The sequence below is a fragment of the Erythranthe guttata genome, chromosome 8 (genome assembly GCF_056151865.1).
Source record: "Erythranthe guttata isolate IM_541 chromosome 8, IM_541, whole genome shotgun sequence".
Classification (NCBI taxonomy): Eukaryota; Viridiplantae; Streptophyta; class Magnoliopsida; order Lamiales; family Phrymaceae; genus Erythranthe; species Erythranthe guttata.
This window is the reverse complement of record NC_142540.1, coordinates 21,128,244-21,144,347: the sequence shown is the minus strand read 5'-3', so window position 1 is coordinate 21,144,347 and position 16,104 is coordinate 21,128,244. Positions and strand designations below refer to the sequence as shown.

General features: G+C 38.3%; 2 protein-coding genes across 2 annotated transcripts; one reads left to right on the top strand and one right to left on the bottom strand.

The window, feature by feature from the left end:
- Nucleotides 1-5,311: 5,311 nt before the first annotated feature.
- LOC148768792 (uncharacterized) lies at nt 5,312-6,358 on the top strand. The gene has a single exon (XM_088821349.1). It carries the CDS (start codon nt 5,312-5,314, stop codon nt 6,356-6,358), a length of 1,047 nt encoding a protein of 348 aa, XP_088677475.1.
- Nucleotides 6,359-12,069: 5,711 nt separating this feature from the next.
- Nucleotides 12,070-12,645, bottom strand: LOC105970348 (uncharacterized). Its single transcript, XM_088821348.1, has one exon. It carries the CDS (start codon nt 12,643-12,645, stop codon nt 12,070-12,072), a length of 576 nt encoding a protein of 191 aa, XP_088677474.1.
- Between the last annotated feature and the right edge of the window lie 3,459 nt (nt 12,646-16,104).

The following is a 16,104-nucleotide window of genomic DNA, read 5'->3' as shown; positions in this document are numbered from 1 at the left end:
CACATGGGATCGCTCCAACTTCTGAACGCCTTAAAGGCTAATCCGATGCCGGCAACATCAAGCAAGGAGCTGATGTACGTGGAGGCCCGCATCAACGGTACCCCAGCAAAGGTGATGGTGGACACGGGAGCGACCCACAACTTCATCACCGAAGACGAGGCCAAGAGGGTTGGCCTACGGTGGACTAGACGAGACGGTTGGCTCAAGGCCGCTAACGCTAAGGCACAACCGCTCAACGGTGTAGCACGAGACGCGGAGCTGCACTTAGCCACTTGGAAGGGCCAAGTGGATTTCTCGGTAGCACCAATGGATGACTTCAAGGTGGTGCTAGGCATGGATTTCTTCCGCAAGGTAATGGCTATCCCGATGCCTTGTTTTAATTCACTTTGTATCTTAGAGAAGGGGACACCTTGCATGGTGCCGGCCATCAACGGCACCACTAAGGAAGAAATCACACAACGAAGACAACTGTCGGCCATGCAAGTTGCCAAGGGAGTTCGACGGGGCGAGCCGACATTATTAGCGACTTTAAAGGAGGAAAGCCCGCCCGTCAACAAAGAGGAGGACGTGCCACCGATCATCCAAACCGTCTTGGAGGCCAGCCAAGACGTGATGCCACCGAATTTGCCCAACAAGCTTCCACCTATGAGGGAGGTGGACCACGCCATCGAGTTGGTCGGGACGGGGAAGACCCGACCATCGGAGGCAAGCGTTGTGGCCGACGCATTGAGTAGAAAAGCCGAACCCACAGCGATTAGCTCTACAAGGGGGAACTTGGCCGACATGATCCGAGAAGGGCTCGAACATGATCCAATGACCAAGGAGCTAATTCGACTCGTCAAGGAGGGCAAGACGAGACAATTTTGGGTAGAGGACGGCCTACTCTACACGAAGGGGCAGCGACTCTTCGTTCCGAAGTGGGGCAGCTTGAGGAAGGACCTCATAAAGAAATGCCACGACACCAAGTGGGCGGGGCATCCGGGCCAAAGGAGGACAATGGCGTTGCTCGAGACGGCCTACTTTTGGCCTCACATGCGGGACGGTGTCAATGCATGTGTGAAGACTTGTCTTGTTTGCCAACAAGACAAGGTGGAGAATAAACAGCCGGCAGGGTTACTGGAGCCTCATCAAATGATTTACCCAAGTACGAGGCAACGTGGAAGACGAAGGAAGACTTGTGGAAATCTCGAGATCGTCTCCACTTGTTCGAGGCAACGAGGACGTCGCCGGATTAGGCGGGGGAGGATGTCACGGCCCGCGAGTTTTGACCCAACCCCTTGCCGATTTCCCTTGAGTTGGGGAGGTTAAAGAGTCCAAGAATTAGCCCAAGTAGGGTTAGGCCCAAGTTGGCCCAATTGTATAGTGGTAGGTAGAGCCATTTTTGGTAGGTAGAGGTAGGTGGTGGTAGGTAGAGACAATCAAGGGATTGCTCCACTCCCATCCGTTAGATCATATCGATCTCCACCGTCCATTGAGGAGGTGGTCTTGTATAAATAGAGGTAGGGTCCTCATTTGTAATCATTCAAGAAATCCAACACATACTCTAGCAATAAAGTACTTTTCCTACCAACTCTCTTGTCTTCTTACTTTCTTCCTTCGTTTCCATCACTTAGCATTCGCAACACAATTCGGGAGAGGCTGACTTAGCTATCGCGAGGGGCGAGAAGGAGCTAAGGCCGCACGGTTCTTTGTTAAGGGAACAAGTCCGTGACATTAAGCTACTTTCATGTCTTTGGGTGTGAATGTTACATCTTGAACGATAGAGAACAACTCTGTAAGTTCTCTCCAAGAGGAGATAAAGGTACTTTTCTTGGCTACTCTCTAAACAGCAGGGCATATCGCGTTTATAATGAACGTACAATGACTGTCATGGAATCCATTAATGTAAGCTTTAATGAAGTTTCATCTGCAGCAATGGATGAGGAAGACTCTAGCCCTGGAAAAACCATTGTACCAGTACAAACACCAGAAGTCAGCACAGAAGAAGTGACAACGGTGAAGGAAAGCACAGAAGGAGTGACAGCAGTGAAGGACAGCACAGAAGAAAGAAAAAGGCCATCAAAACGAGTTGTAAAAAATCATCCTTCTGAACAGGTGATAGGAGAAGTTGATGAAGGTATGAAAACTCGCAATAAGCCCAAAGTTGATTACCAAGAAATGGTCAGGTATGTTTGCTATACTTCTACTGTAGAACCAAAAAACATCAAAGAAGCAATTCTTGATGAATATTGGGTACAAGCTATGCAAGAGGAACTTGAGGAGTTCACTCGACATGACGTGTGTGAACTTGTTCCACGACCCGACCAGGTAAACGTTATAGGTACAAAATGGGTGTTCAAAAACAAAACGGATGAACTTGGTAATATGACTCGCAACAAAGCGCGTCTTGTTGCTCAAGGATACACCCAAATTGAAGGAGTAGATTTCGATGAAACATTCGCTGCGGTAGCACGACTTGAGTCAATACGACTTTTACTTTCGGTAGCTTGTGCTTTAAAGTTTAAACTTTTTCAAATGGATGTAAAAAATGCGTTTTTAAATGGGCTCTTAAATGAAGAAGTGTATGTCGAACAACCAAAAGGTTTTCAAGATCCTCTCAAACCTCAACATGTCTATAAACTTAAAAAGGCCCTATACGGTCTCAAACAAGCTCCTCGGGCTTGGTATGAGCGACTTACGACTTTTTTAGTTGAAAAATGATACAGAAGAGGTGGGGTAGATAAAACACTATTTGTTAAAAAATTTAAAAACGAAATTCTTTTGGCTCAAATCTATGTGGACGATATTGTTTTTGGGTCTACTTCTGACCACAAGAAAGATGAGTTTATCTCTCAAATGTCAAACGAATTTGAAATGAGTATGGTTGGAGAGCTAACATACTTTCTTGGCTTGCAGGTAAAGTAGATGAATGATGGAATTTTCATCACACAAAGCAAGTATGCCAAGAATCTGGTAAGTAAGTTTGGGTTAGATAATGCAAAGCCTCTAAAAACTCCAATGAGTCCTATTGAAAAGTTGGGACGCGACTGTGAGGGCACAGACGTGGATCCCACATTATACAGGAGTATGATTGGAAGTTTAATTTATCTTACTGCCAGTAGACCTGACATTTGTTTCAGTGTAGGAGTATGTGCTAGGTACCAATCATATCCTAAAGAAAGTCACTTAAGTGCAGTCAAACGCATCATACGATACGTGAGTGGAACTCTTGAACTAGGGATATGGTACTCCAAAGATACTAATACTTGTCTTGCAGGATACAGTGATACTGACTGGGCAGGAGATGTGGATGACAGAAAAAGTACTACAGGAGGCTGTTTCTACATGGGAAACAACTTAGTATCTTGGTACAGTAAGAAACAAAACTGCATCTCTTTATCAACAGCTGAATCTGAGTACATAGCTGCAGGTAGTTGTTGCACTCAACTTCTTTGGATGCAACATATGTTAAATGACTATGGCTTTCATGAAAAACTCCTTCATATATTCTGTGATAATGAAAGTGCCATAAATATCTCAAAAAACCCTGTCCAGCATTCTAGAACCAAACGCATAGATCTTCGACACCATTTCATCAGGCAATTAGTTGAGCAGAAACGTGTGACTATAGATTATGTGTCCACAGACAATCAATTAGCTGATATTTTCACAAAGCCCCTCGATTTCCTTAGGTTTGATTCCTTGCGTAAAGCGCTTGGAATTTGCCATGTGCAAAACTAAATTTTCTATGATAGTGCAATTAATGCTTTTGTCCGGATTGCACTTGATTTTTTTAATCGGACATTATATGTGTCACCTATAAATGTGACATCATTGTTTTTGGAATAGGAATGATGGGATGATCATTTTGACTAATTGTTTGTGTGTTAGTTTTTGTGAATTAATTTTTGTTTCCACAGTTAGCCATGATAGAAGTGTGCTGCCCCCTCTATCGGGAGTGATCAATGTCTATGACCTCATTCATCTCAAAGATCATACCTCTATTGGGAGAATTATCCCTACCGCATATGCATCCCTGATTTCTATTTAAAAGCTATGTGGATTCTTAAGGAGGTTGCCCTCCTAATGTTTGCTTGAACATCATATCAAAAAAAAAAAAAAAGGAGAAGATAAATAGTCCAAATTCAAAAAAAAAAAAAAAAAAGTTGGGATGATATTCAAGCATATATTAGGAAATTCTCCTTGAAGTCCATGATCGAATTGCTGTGCTAATCGCATACGCATTCATAACCCTAAAAAATTACCTAAATTATGGTTTCTTGAGTATGGTCATGGGGTTATAGTTATATCGTGCATCCAAGAGTTTGCTCGGTGGCCTTCTATTGTGATTCTCTTTAAGATTATCAAATTAATTCATGAAAACCAAGCCCTCAACTTTTTATCTTGTGATCTTCTTGATTTTCTTTTCCTTAAAAAGATGTGATTTTTTTTCCTTTTAAAATCTTTTTGATTTTTTTATGGGCTTTGTGTATTTTTTGGCTACTAGTTGTCTCTGGCCACGTGGATATAGCCATGTCATCTGCCTTCTCTATTTTTGATGTTTCGTGTGGAGAATATCTTGCTTGTTATTGTTGGCGGATTTTGTGGGATCTTTTTCTAATTTGAAAATATCCAGTATCCGAAGAGTCCTCTCTTTTTCTGCCTATTTTCTCGGTCCCTGTGCTTTAAATATCTGCCTCTTCTAGGGTTTGCCTCTCACACTCTTATTCCTTTTCTCCTTCTCTTCCGCCGTTCTTTTTCTATTTCTCTTGTTTTTTTTCTCTGTGTTCACTATTCACCATGGGCAAGAATCGATCTGCTAAGGGCTCCAAGAAAAGACGCCACACTCCATCTGCCTCGCCTGCTGAGAAGAAGTCCAGGAAATCCTCGAAGAAAGTTCGTCCTACTGCTGTGGAGGTCTCTCCTGTTCCCGTCACCACAGATCTGGACCCTATCTCTACTCCCGTGGCTTCACCATCACCGAGTCTTAAGACGAGATGTGCCTGACCCTGTCGACACCGGCGTGGCTGATCTTGACGGTGATAGCCTCTCTGCAACCCCACAAGATGATTTGCCCTCAGATCCAGAGGTTGCCCCCCGCAATGTTGTGTTTCCTGCTCAACTCCGCAGCTCTAATCGAAAACACGAAGGCCCATCTGTCTCCACTCCTCTCTCCGTGTCTGAAGGTCATCAATCTTCTTCTGAGCCTATTCCTGAGGATGACCCTTTGCGTTCTAAATCCTCTGATTCATTTGTGGGCTCTCAACTCTTTGCTGGTAACTGTTTCTCAACCCTCTTTTATTCCGCACTTGCTAAAGAAAACTAGGATAGTATGAGCAAGCGTGCATGCTCTCCTGAGCGTGTTTTGTCTAGGGCTGTGTTACCTCTGTCTGGGATTTTCCGTCTTCTTAAATCTCAAGGGTTGATGGGCACTATTGTGAGTGCACAACCTTTCGAAAGGTCTGTCATTGTTGAGTTTTATGCAAATCTTTCTGATCGGTTTTCTGTTGAGGGGTCTCGTGGGTATGGGAAAGTGTATGTGAGGGGTTCCTTCTATTCTGTAACCCCTGCCTTGATTAATGTGTTCTATAAATGTCCAAACGAGGTTTCTTTCAAACCCTATGTTTCCAAAGATACTCTGGCCTCTGTTCTCACTGCCAAAGTTTTGAAAAAATGGCCTGGTCCAAAGTCTGCTTTTCATGTTTTTAAGCTGACTCAGCTGTACTTGGTCCTGTTTAAAATAGGCATTTCCAACTGGTTTCCCACTACTCACAATGCTACTCTCAATCCCACCCAAGCTGAGTTTTTATGGTGCATCACTCATGACCTCAAAATCAATATTGGTGAATTGATTTTCAATCAGATTGGTGTGTTAGCCAATTCCCGAACCGAGCGTGAGCATCTGCCGTTTCCTTCTCTGATCTATCAGCTTCTGATCAAACAAGGTCTGCCCACTCGTGATGCCACTCTGTTGGATCCTCCTGGCCGTCCAATCACTATCCATGGTAAGGTCCTCTCTGAACATTTTGTTGATCTGCCTCCTGTCGATCCTTCTGTTGTTCAGACGGTCTCTCGTGCGAAGAAGGCTCCAATTGTCTCTGCCTCTATTCCGCCGCCAGTTGATGTGGTCACCAAGGATGAGCTCACTCGTTTTCAGGAGACTATCCAGGCTCAGCTTGCTCAAGGGTTTGCGTCTATTCAAGATCAGCTGCTTAGGACTTTGGCACATTCTGGTCAGAAAGGGGGAGTAGCAACAACTCCAACTCCTGCGGCTTCAACCAAGACCAAAGACAAAGGCAAAAAGCAGACATCCCTCCTCACTCCTCCACAGCCCAGCTCTCGTGATGATGATGATTTGTTCTCTGGCTTTAGTTACTAAAGCAGAGATTTATGTTTTTTTGCGTTTTTATGACTTTCATCTTAAAACTATCTGCTATTACCTTTGGTCTGTAATAGCTAGTATTGCTTTCTTTTTTCTGCATCTTGACTCTATTTGTTAGCTTTTTATCTGCATTGATAACTATGTTTGAGTTAATTTTGGAGTGATACTATATCTCTCTCTTATTTGTCTCACTGCAGGGAATACTTATGTAGCGCTGCTATTGTGCTAACAGTATGTGATATTATGTGATGCATGGGGAGTCTTTCCTCTTTCCGTCTTATCTGCAGGGGGAGTTCTTGTTAAACATGGGTTGTGACCAAATCTATGCCAAAGGGGGAGATTGTTGGCGCCAGATTTCCACCAAGGAAGAAATCCGCCTCACTTGGGAAGTAAAGATTGGCTAAAGATTTGTTCCCATGTTTATTTTGGAAATTTAGAGTCCTACCTTTGTAATACTTTAGGACTTAGATTTATTTCCTTGTACTTTACTCTTGTTAGGAATCTTTTATAGTTATCTAGATTAGAACTAGATATTGACTAGGATTATGTTTCCTAGTTATTCGGTTCCTTTGGAAGACAGGTCTTTGGAGGCCGATCTCACGCCTATATAAGGCTCATCACCTCACAAAGACCGTGACACTTTTGTTGGGAGAAAAATCACTCCATAGCTTTGAAGAATCGCTGAAACGTTCTGCTGAACAGAACTGTGCCATCGTTGGATGTGTCAACATATACAGATTTGCTGTATAGATCTCTTGGGAGATCAACCGCGTCACTGAAGGGGGTTCAGGCCAGAAAGGTGTTCTAGGCACGCGGTGTGGAGCTGCTGTTGGAAGAAACACGAAGTTCGAGTTGTGTGCAAGAACGGCATATTACATAAAGAGGGAGTCTTTAGTGTTTTTATTAAGTCCTATTAATGTACACTATAAATCTGAACTAGTGAAATCGTGTTTGCAGGTCCACGTGGATGTAGGGCACAATTGTGTCTGAACCACATTAATTCTTGTGTTCTGCTTATTTACTTTAAGTAGAGTATAACTGTGCCAACACAAGATTTACAGTTGTAACTGAATACTGTTTCTACAACTTAACTGTTACAACTTAGGTTAATTGATTTCTATACCCATATAAATCAACAATTATAATTTAGAATTTTCTGTGATGATTAAAATATGATATAATTATAATATATATGATATTTTAATTAAAAATAAATAATATAAACTTATTTTTCGCAATGTTTTGTGAACCTAAATTTTTTTAGATCCCAAAATTTTAGTTAGCCCCTCTACATTTAGATCCTGGTTCCGCCCATGGTCTTATCATATATGAATTTTATTTAATCATATTTACGGTTGATATTTACTCAACGTAAATTCTGAGGACAGATGAATTTTAATTTGATTAGAGGACTTAGGTAAGAAACGAATAAAAAAAAATTAATAAACACTAATAGAAAAATACCTTTTTATTATGGTCAGTTACGGTAGCAAAATGTATCAAATTTATAGTAAAAAAGACTTTTGTTACGCATTTGTTATGAAGTCGCATCGTAGCATATAGCGGCGTGACAAAAACTTTACTAAGCAGTAAAAAATACATTTTATTACGACTTTTTTACTATAGCAAAATAATCATAGTAAACAATCATTTTTGTAATACGGAAATAAAGGAAACAAGTTGACCTTGTAAGATGGATTTGTAATCCACTAGTAAAAAAGTCCGAGTTTTATAATAGAAAAATTGAAAAACTATTGAATCATAAAATACAATGTTTTATTCCATTGTATCTCTTTTTCTTTTTTTCAATTTATCAAGAGGTAATTTACAAAAGTACCCGTGCAAATAGAGTATCATGTAGGGGTGTTCACTCGGTAGGTAAACCAATCAAACTGCATTGAACCGAAAATTTAGTAGGTGCCGAAATAGCGAACCACAGTGAACGAAAATATGGTACATGACAAAATAAAGAACTGAAAATTCGGTTCGGTATTCGGTTATTGTTTTATTGAATTTCGGTGATCGATATGGTATACGGTATTAATGTCCAGTACAGTATCATACTGAATACCAACATATCTAATGTCACTCACGTCGAGCTTCATTTTTCCTCTCTCTTCTTTCACTAACCGATTTTCGTGAAGAGTTTTTGGCATTTCGGTTTGCTAAATTTTTAGACTGCATGCGATGGGATGCCAAGATATAATATTCTCTGCGATTAGACACACAATTGAAAATTCTTTTGTGACGATCTCAACATATTAAAGTATGTGTTATGTGTGGCGTAAGGGATGATCTAGTGGTTGGAGCAAGTGAACCTGTTCAATTGACTCAAGTTCGAATCTCCTTGCCAGCGGTCGTTAGGTGTTGTAATTGTGAGCCTAGTATGGTTTACATTAGGGGTGAGTAAGTCGGACCCGTCAACCCGCTACATCGATCCATCAAACCCGTGAAAAACCGCTCCGTTGGGACCGGATGGATAGATCCATCCATAGGATTGGGTCCTAAAATGGTGAAGAACCGTGGATTTAGATCTAAGACGGGTTCAATTTTTTTTAATACCCGTGAAACTCGTCCCGCCCCGCCATACAAAACGACATCGTTTTTTTCACATTATATAATGTAATAAATATATACAATAGTCAATACACGGCAGAAAAAAGAAGAAGAAAGAAAATGGCGTTGAATGAAGCTAAATGGCGTTGGTTATCCTTGAAAATGCTATATTTATTTTATTTAAATTTTATTTAAATTTTATTTTTTAATTTCTCAATTAGTTATTTATAGTTTTATAATGGAATTTATGGTTAATACTTGTATTAATTTTTTTATGTTTGGTTTAAATTTAAGAATTGTTTATGTTTGGTTTAAATTTAAAATTTTAGGTTATTCATTTTAGTTTCTAATTATTCTGCCGTAAAACTTATAAATTATTAAAAAAATAGTTTAGATATTAACGGGTTTCGACCCGTAAAGGTTGGGTCCTACTACAAACCCGTCATGGACCCGTCTATCATAAATCCGTTGAAACCCATAAGTTTGGTTCTTCAAAATCAAGAACCGTTGTTTAACGGGACGAGGGCGGATTTTGATAGAACCCGCGGGTTTATGGCGCACACCCCTAGTTTACATCTCTCGTATAGTTTGCAAACTATTATACGAAAGTGTAAGTTTGCCCGATGTACCTATATGGTTGGCTGAAGGTTCTTTCAGTAAAATAAGGGTAAATTACACCCACACCCCTGAGGTATACTTAAATAATTTTAAGGTCCCTATGGTATCGATAATTACATTCACCCCCCTGAAACGTAGTTAGAAACTATAACGGGATAATGCATTGGATACATTATTCCGATAGGGTTCTAATGGACTATTACGTTTAGCTAGTGGTGGAGATAACATAGAGTTATGGGGAGTTATGGGGTGACATGGCCCCCAATATTTCTCAAATCACCCATAACTCTTTGTTGTCTCCACCAGTTCCTGAAACCAATAGTCCGTTAGAACTCTATCGTAATAACGTATCCAATGCATTATATCATTAGAGTTTATAACTACGTTTCAAGGGGGAGAGTGTAATTATCAATACCACAGAAACATTAAAGTTATTTAAGCATACATTAGGGGTGTGGGTGTAATTTAACCTAAAAAAATTATGTGTTATGTGCATGATCAAAACTTAAAATGTGATGTTAAATAAGTATGAATTGGAACTTGATAAGTATGATATCATGAGTGCATGGTTTAATTTGCAATATATATATATATATATATATATATATATATATATATATATATATATATATATATATATTACTTTTAGACTAGTTATTTCTTTCGTTCGATCTTCTGGTAACATGATTCAAGTTTCATAGGAAAAGGCAACTCGTACATATGGAATTTTCACATTTTGACCTTCCGACATGTCAACTGTTCACGCAGAACTATCTCACACAACATCGAGTCTAGCTGCTTCAAGTTGAATCACGTCAATTCAAAGTACTACAAATTCGGCCTCGAGATTTGAGTTTTGAGTTTTGCCAAATTTGGACAGGTTTTAATATTGTATTTAAAGTCGTAAAGGTACACGTAAAGGTGAAACTACATTTAACATCTAAGTAATTCAGTTTTTAAATGAGAAGGTTGCCTCCGTAGAAATTAAAAGATCGAAAGGTTTTGCGAGTTTCACACCAAGAAGCAAGACACTCTGGAGAGCAAGTCGAACACCATAAGTAACGTAAGGGCGCACACAACCAATAACTAGACACTGCAGAAAATCCGACACCTAGAAGCGCGATGCCCGCACTCATGATGATGGGCCACCACCGCCAGATCGAGAACACTCCAAAAAAGACGATGGTGAAAGAAGATCGAGACCTTCACCCACCACACAATCACTAGAAGCCCCGGCCCAAAATTTCAACCAATTTCAACCAAAATTTCAAAGTTTGATGCCATTTCGCTAATATCGGAATATCATACTCGATTTTAATTTCAAATGTCACCAATTTTCACAAGTTCATTAATTATAATTTACAGTGAATTTTTGGAAGTTGAGTACCAATCTTATGATAAATAGTTAGGTAAATTAAAATCAAAGAAACCAAACGACAAATTAAAACACTGCAATTCAAGATAAACGGTAACTTCAAATATATATACATCTTGATTAATTCCGTACACCAATAAAAAATTAGGGTTCACAAGAATTAAAGAAATCTTCGAAAAATTAGGGTTCACAAGCGAAGATATAATTAATTAATCTCCGCCGCAATCACAACCACCGCAATCACAGCCACCGCAATCGGAGTCGCAGCAAAAACAATCGCCGCCCCAACCTCCCCGATCGTCCCAAAAGCAGAAGAGCCAATCGAAAGTACCACCATTTAAATCACACCGACCAGTTTTCTGGCCGTGGGTATTAACGGCGGCTGGCGGCGGCGCAGACACAGCACCACCATCTCCGGTCATAACCACCATATTTCCATCCTCTTTACCGTTACCCTTACCGTTGGACTTACATCTCTTCTCATTAGACGCGTTTGCATCGCCGCACCAGAACATTGTCCTCCAATAATTTCGGCGCGTTTTCTTGACGGTGGTTTTAACGGCCGCAGTCGAAACTGTCAGATTAACCGCCGTATTCCCATTCTTTTCGCTGTTACTGTTAGACTTTCCATTATTCTCCACCGCCAGCGGCGGCGGCGGTGGCTGACGGTTGGCGTTTGCATCAGCACTCGGCGGGTCGTCTGATTTCGGGTCTGGGAGGACGATTTTGCCTACACTGCAACACATTGTCGGTGGATAGTTTGAAACTTGTTTTCTGCTAGGAGATTTATTTGTATATTTACTTGCAATTCTTCGGGATTGCAAAAAGGAAGAAAATTTAAATATGCCAAGATTCGATCCTAGATCTTATACCAATTTAACACCTCCGAAACCAGTTGACCTATATGGGGCATTGAATTGTATTAATTAAATTCAGATATGAAGATGTGTATAAGAGAAAGAGTAAAAAAATATACTATTCGAATGGATTAGTATTTTGCTAGAGGATTTACAAATCTGATTTGCTATAAAGGTCATTAGAGAAAAAAACAAACTCGAAAATATAAGATGAAAAAATTCTAATAATTAATATTAAAAAAATTACAAATCCGTCATTAGGGTTTCTTAGGTTATCCTAGCGTTTGGTTTCTATTCGATAGCTATATAAACTTCCTTTGGTCAACATCCACCATATCCCACTTTGACTTTTTGTTCCGTCTTCGATCCCGAGCTCTGAAACCTGTCGATCCTGGAGTAGGCATGCTTATAATTTTTGGTGCTGCAAGAACAAACTTGGGAGTTTTCTTCATCTCTTGCTCCCTCCTTTCGGTTTCCCGACTCATGTCAGCTTCTATTTCATCATAGAAGTCACATTCGTCGTATCCTCGCGGGTCGAACACGTTTTTCCCGAAGCTAGATCCTATCTCGTCAATATTCTGATACAATACAACATTCCGCATGAAATCCGGATTGCAATACTCCTTTCTTTTTCGAACATCTTCGTTGAATCTTCTCCCGGTAGTACTTTTCAATGCGAGAAATTTGATAATCTTCTCTTGCAATTCCTCCGAGCATTTGGCCTTGGGAGGTGGGGTAAGAAACTTGTCCAACGGATCTTCCATTTCTTCGCCGTCGCCGCCATAGACGGAAAGCAACGCCGCCATACCCTCCGACGACGATTCTTTCTTCTCGGATGCGCAAAATACATACGAAAACTGGGCTCCCTTTCCTTCCATTCTTCGAGGTTTCGTGTAGACTTAATTCAGATGCTGAGAGAATTGGGAAGAGAATCAGAGATCCGAACGAAGAGACAAACTTTGTATTGATATTACAAATACTAGGAGAAAGGAACTATATATAGCTACCAAATAGAATAATAACATAGAACTATCTAATCCTAATAGAATTATATTACCATAAATATAATAATAATATAATTCTTAACAAGAATGGCCTAATTTATCTATATACCATGTAGGACATAGATTCCTTATTTAAATACAGGTCTTTTTTTTTTCTGGAAAATTTCCTAAAGGAATTTCAAGTAGAGAGAATTTTATATATGTTATTATTTTTTTAAGGAATTTTATATATGTTATTGATATTCGATATTTGAAGGCTTATTAGAGTCCGAATTTTAGTTGGATTCTATTATATAAAGATTATAAGTTGGCATTAATCGTGTGTTTTTAAATATAAAATTAACTAATTTCCTTATTTAAATAGACCAATATTATGCTTTGTAGGGTATTGTTATTGATTAACAATTAGTCAATTACCAAAAGGGATATATTTTAAAATTTTCCTTTGCATTAGTCAAACTGTAAAAGAAACTCAGTAATTATGATTTATGATGACAGGAGACTCTGAAACTAGATGACTTTGGTAAAATAAGAAAAATTCAAAAAAATAATTGTCTTATAAGATAGATTTGTAATCCACTAGTAACCCAAAGTTAACTAAAAAATCATTGTTCTTATAAAAAAAAATTACTGTTGAAATCGGTAATATCAAAAGAAAATTAAATTAATATTATTGTGGTTCACAGTAATATGACTACATTAATTGGTCAAGAAAAGAAACTAGGCAAAAAAAAAACTTATTGTATGTGCAACAAAATAATATTATTGTTTAACACATAAAAGTTCGTGTAAAAAAACAAATCAATGTCGTTGACAGACGGTCAATATTGGAGAAAAGTTTTTTTCAAAAAAAATCAATGTCGGTCAATAACAACAAATTAAATTCAGAAAAAAATAAATTATCCAGGAAATCGTATTTTTTCTCAAAACATTGTGAAAATGAGAGTTATCTGTTGGGAATTTTATTTAATAAAATAAAATTATTTTTTGAATGAAAATTAAAAAAATATTTTTAGGCACCTATTTGATCAAATAAGTGTAACAATGTGAAGAGGTGTGGCCACACCTCTTCACTTGTTTAAATTCCTAAGGGTTGTGTTCATTAATCACAACCATTGGAAACTTATAAATAGAAACTCCACATGTTTGATTGAAAACAACAAAAAATCAACTCAATTTTATAATTTTGTTCTATGGAATTCTTCCTTCTTTAGCCCGGAAATATTCTTCGTAGAATATTTTCTTCCGTATTCAATTCGAGAGTTTGAGCCACAAAGTAACGTTCGTTGTACTCGGGATTTTGAGTGCTCATATGCCGAGTTAGCCGTTGTATCTTGGGAGACAATTGTCAAATAACCGTAAGCACCGTAGCGGGGCAATATTATCTTAAGGAAAGAGTATTCTCGCCTCGGCTAATCTTTTCGTATTTCGATTAATCTATTTGATCATTTTACTAAATCACTACCCGTTTTATATACCGGGACCAACATTATCATACAAATATTTAACATGAGATAGGGATTGGGGATATCTAGCAATATAAACACCCATATTTCTTTTGTCTTTCTTTGAGCTTATTGCATTTAATACTCCTGTAAAAATCACAACTGCGCATATTCACCTTGTTATAAAAAAATTAGCAAAAATCCCCCATGTATTTATTTTTAGATAGCATACTCCACTCATTTAAATTTTCTCCAACCAGGTTGTAAAAGGACCGAAGTACCTTGGGGTTTCTGCAAAAAACTATGGGACCAAATTGAAATTTTGAAAAACTTAATCAAATAAGTCGGGGGCTGAATTGTAATTTTTTTAAAGATACATATAATATTTATAAAATATTCATATTTTTGTAAGTAACAAATATTGCTTTATAAATATTTATAATTTAATAAATTTAAATCAAAGAAAATTCAAAAAATATATATTAAAATTTATTAAAAGAAGAAAAAAAAAGAAAAAAAAGGGAAAAGATGTTATGGGGGCAATTCTGTCAATTTCACACAACAAAAATGAAGAAAAATCGCAGAACCCGCGATTGAGACACACGATAAGCGATGAGGGAGGTTTTCTCCTTTGATGATAAAAATACAGGGGGCATTTGCTAAGTTTTTATGATAAGGGAAAAACGCGCAGTTGCAATTTTCACAAAGGTAATAAATGCAATAAGCTCGTCTTTTGTCTTTTTTTGCTATTTGGTTAAATTTGAAAGCATCGAAATAAAAAGAAACAAAAATTATTACAATTACTCATGTTCTTTCAATTTCCCGTGTAACCAAATTTGAAGGAAGAAAAAAAATAAAAGGTTTGTGGGTAGAAGAGAAAAAGAACAATTAAGAAGAAAATAAATGCTCTATAATTAATATCCAATGGATAATAGTCAATTCAAGGTTGAAAACAATTTAAAAAAAACACGCAAAACTTTTATGTAAGGAGAACCTTAATTCCAAGAAAAACTGTAATTAGCTGACAAAAAGATTAATGATGATGATGATGACTATGGCCGCCACCACCGCCGGCGCCGAAGCTATGGCCGCCGCCAAAATGATGATGAGTATGGCCGCCACCGTAATTGCCAATGTGGTGATGATGATTATGATGATGATGACGATGATTATGACTAGTATTACTTGTTTGGTCATTCACGTTGGAATTGTTATTACCCGCGGCCGCGACGGCAGTTGAATACGTTCCCATGAGAAGTGGCAACGGCATCATCGGCAAATTACACGACGAGCCGTGTTTTTCTTGCGGAGTTGAAATTGCAGTTGTTGTGCCTCCGCCTCCTGATCGGGCCGCTGTCGAAGGCTTGACTTTCGGTGGCGGAGCAGAATCTTTCTTTTTCGTCGTCGTCGTCTCTTCCTTTGGAGTAGCATTGTTTTTTCTCCTACTGCTTCCGGTGAAACAACAAAACATTGTCGCGTAAACTTTTTTGATGTCACGAACTTGAAGCGCAATATTTTTTTTTTTTTCCTTTTTTCTGAGAGAGGGAGATCAATAATTTATGTGAAGACCAAAACGTATATATTTATAAATTTGAAAGTCTCTGAATCCTATTAGAACTCAAAAACATTATTGATTTAATTAAGAATGTACGAAAAAGCAAAACCACAAAAACCAGTTTACACAAATTCTTACGGAATTGGAATTCTTATAACAACCCAATTTAAAGAATTAAGATTTGGATTTACTAGAATATAGATATTAATTAAACTCGTTTTCAACGTTAAACTCTTAGTTATAGACAAATGTAAATTCTCTACTCCTACTATAAACATTCTGAAAACAAAATATTTCACACATGCCCAAAATAAGAATTAGTTGATGCCCGAC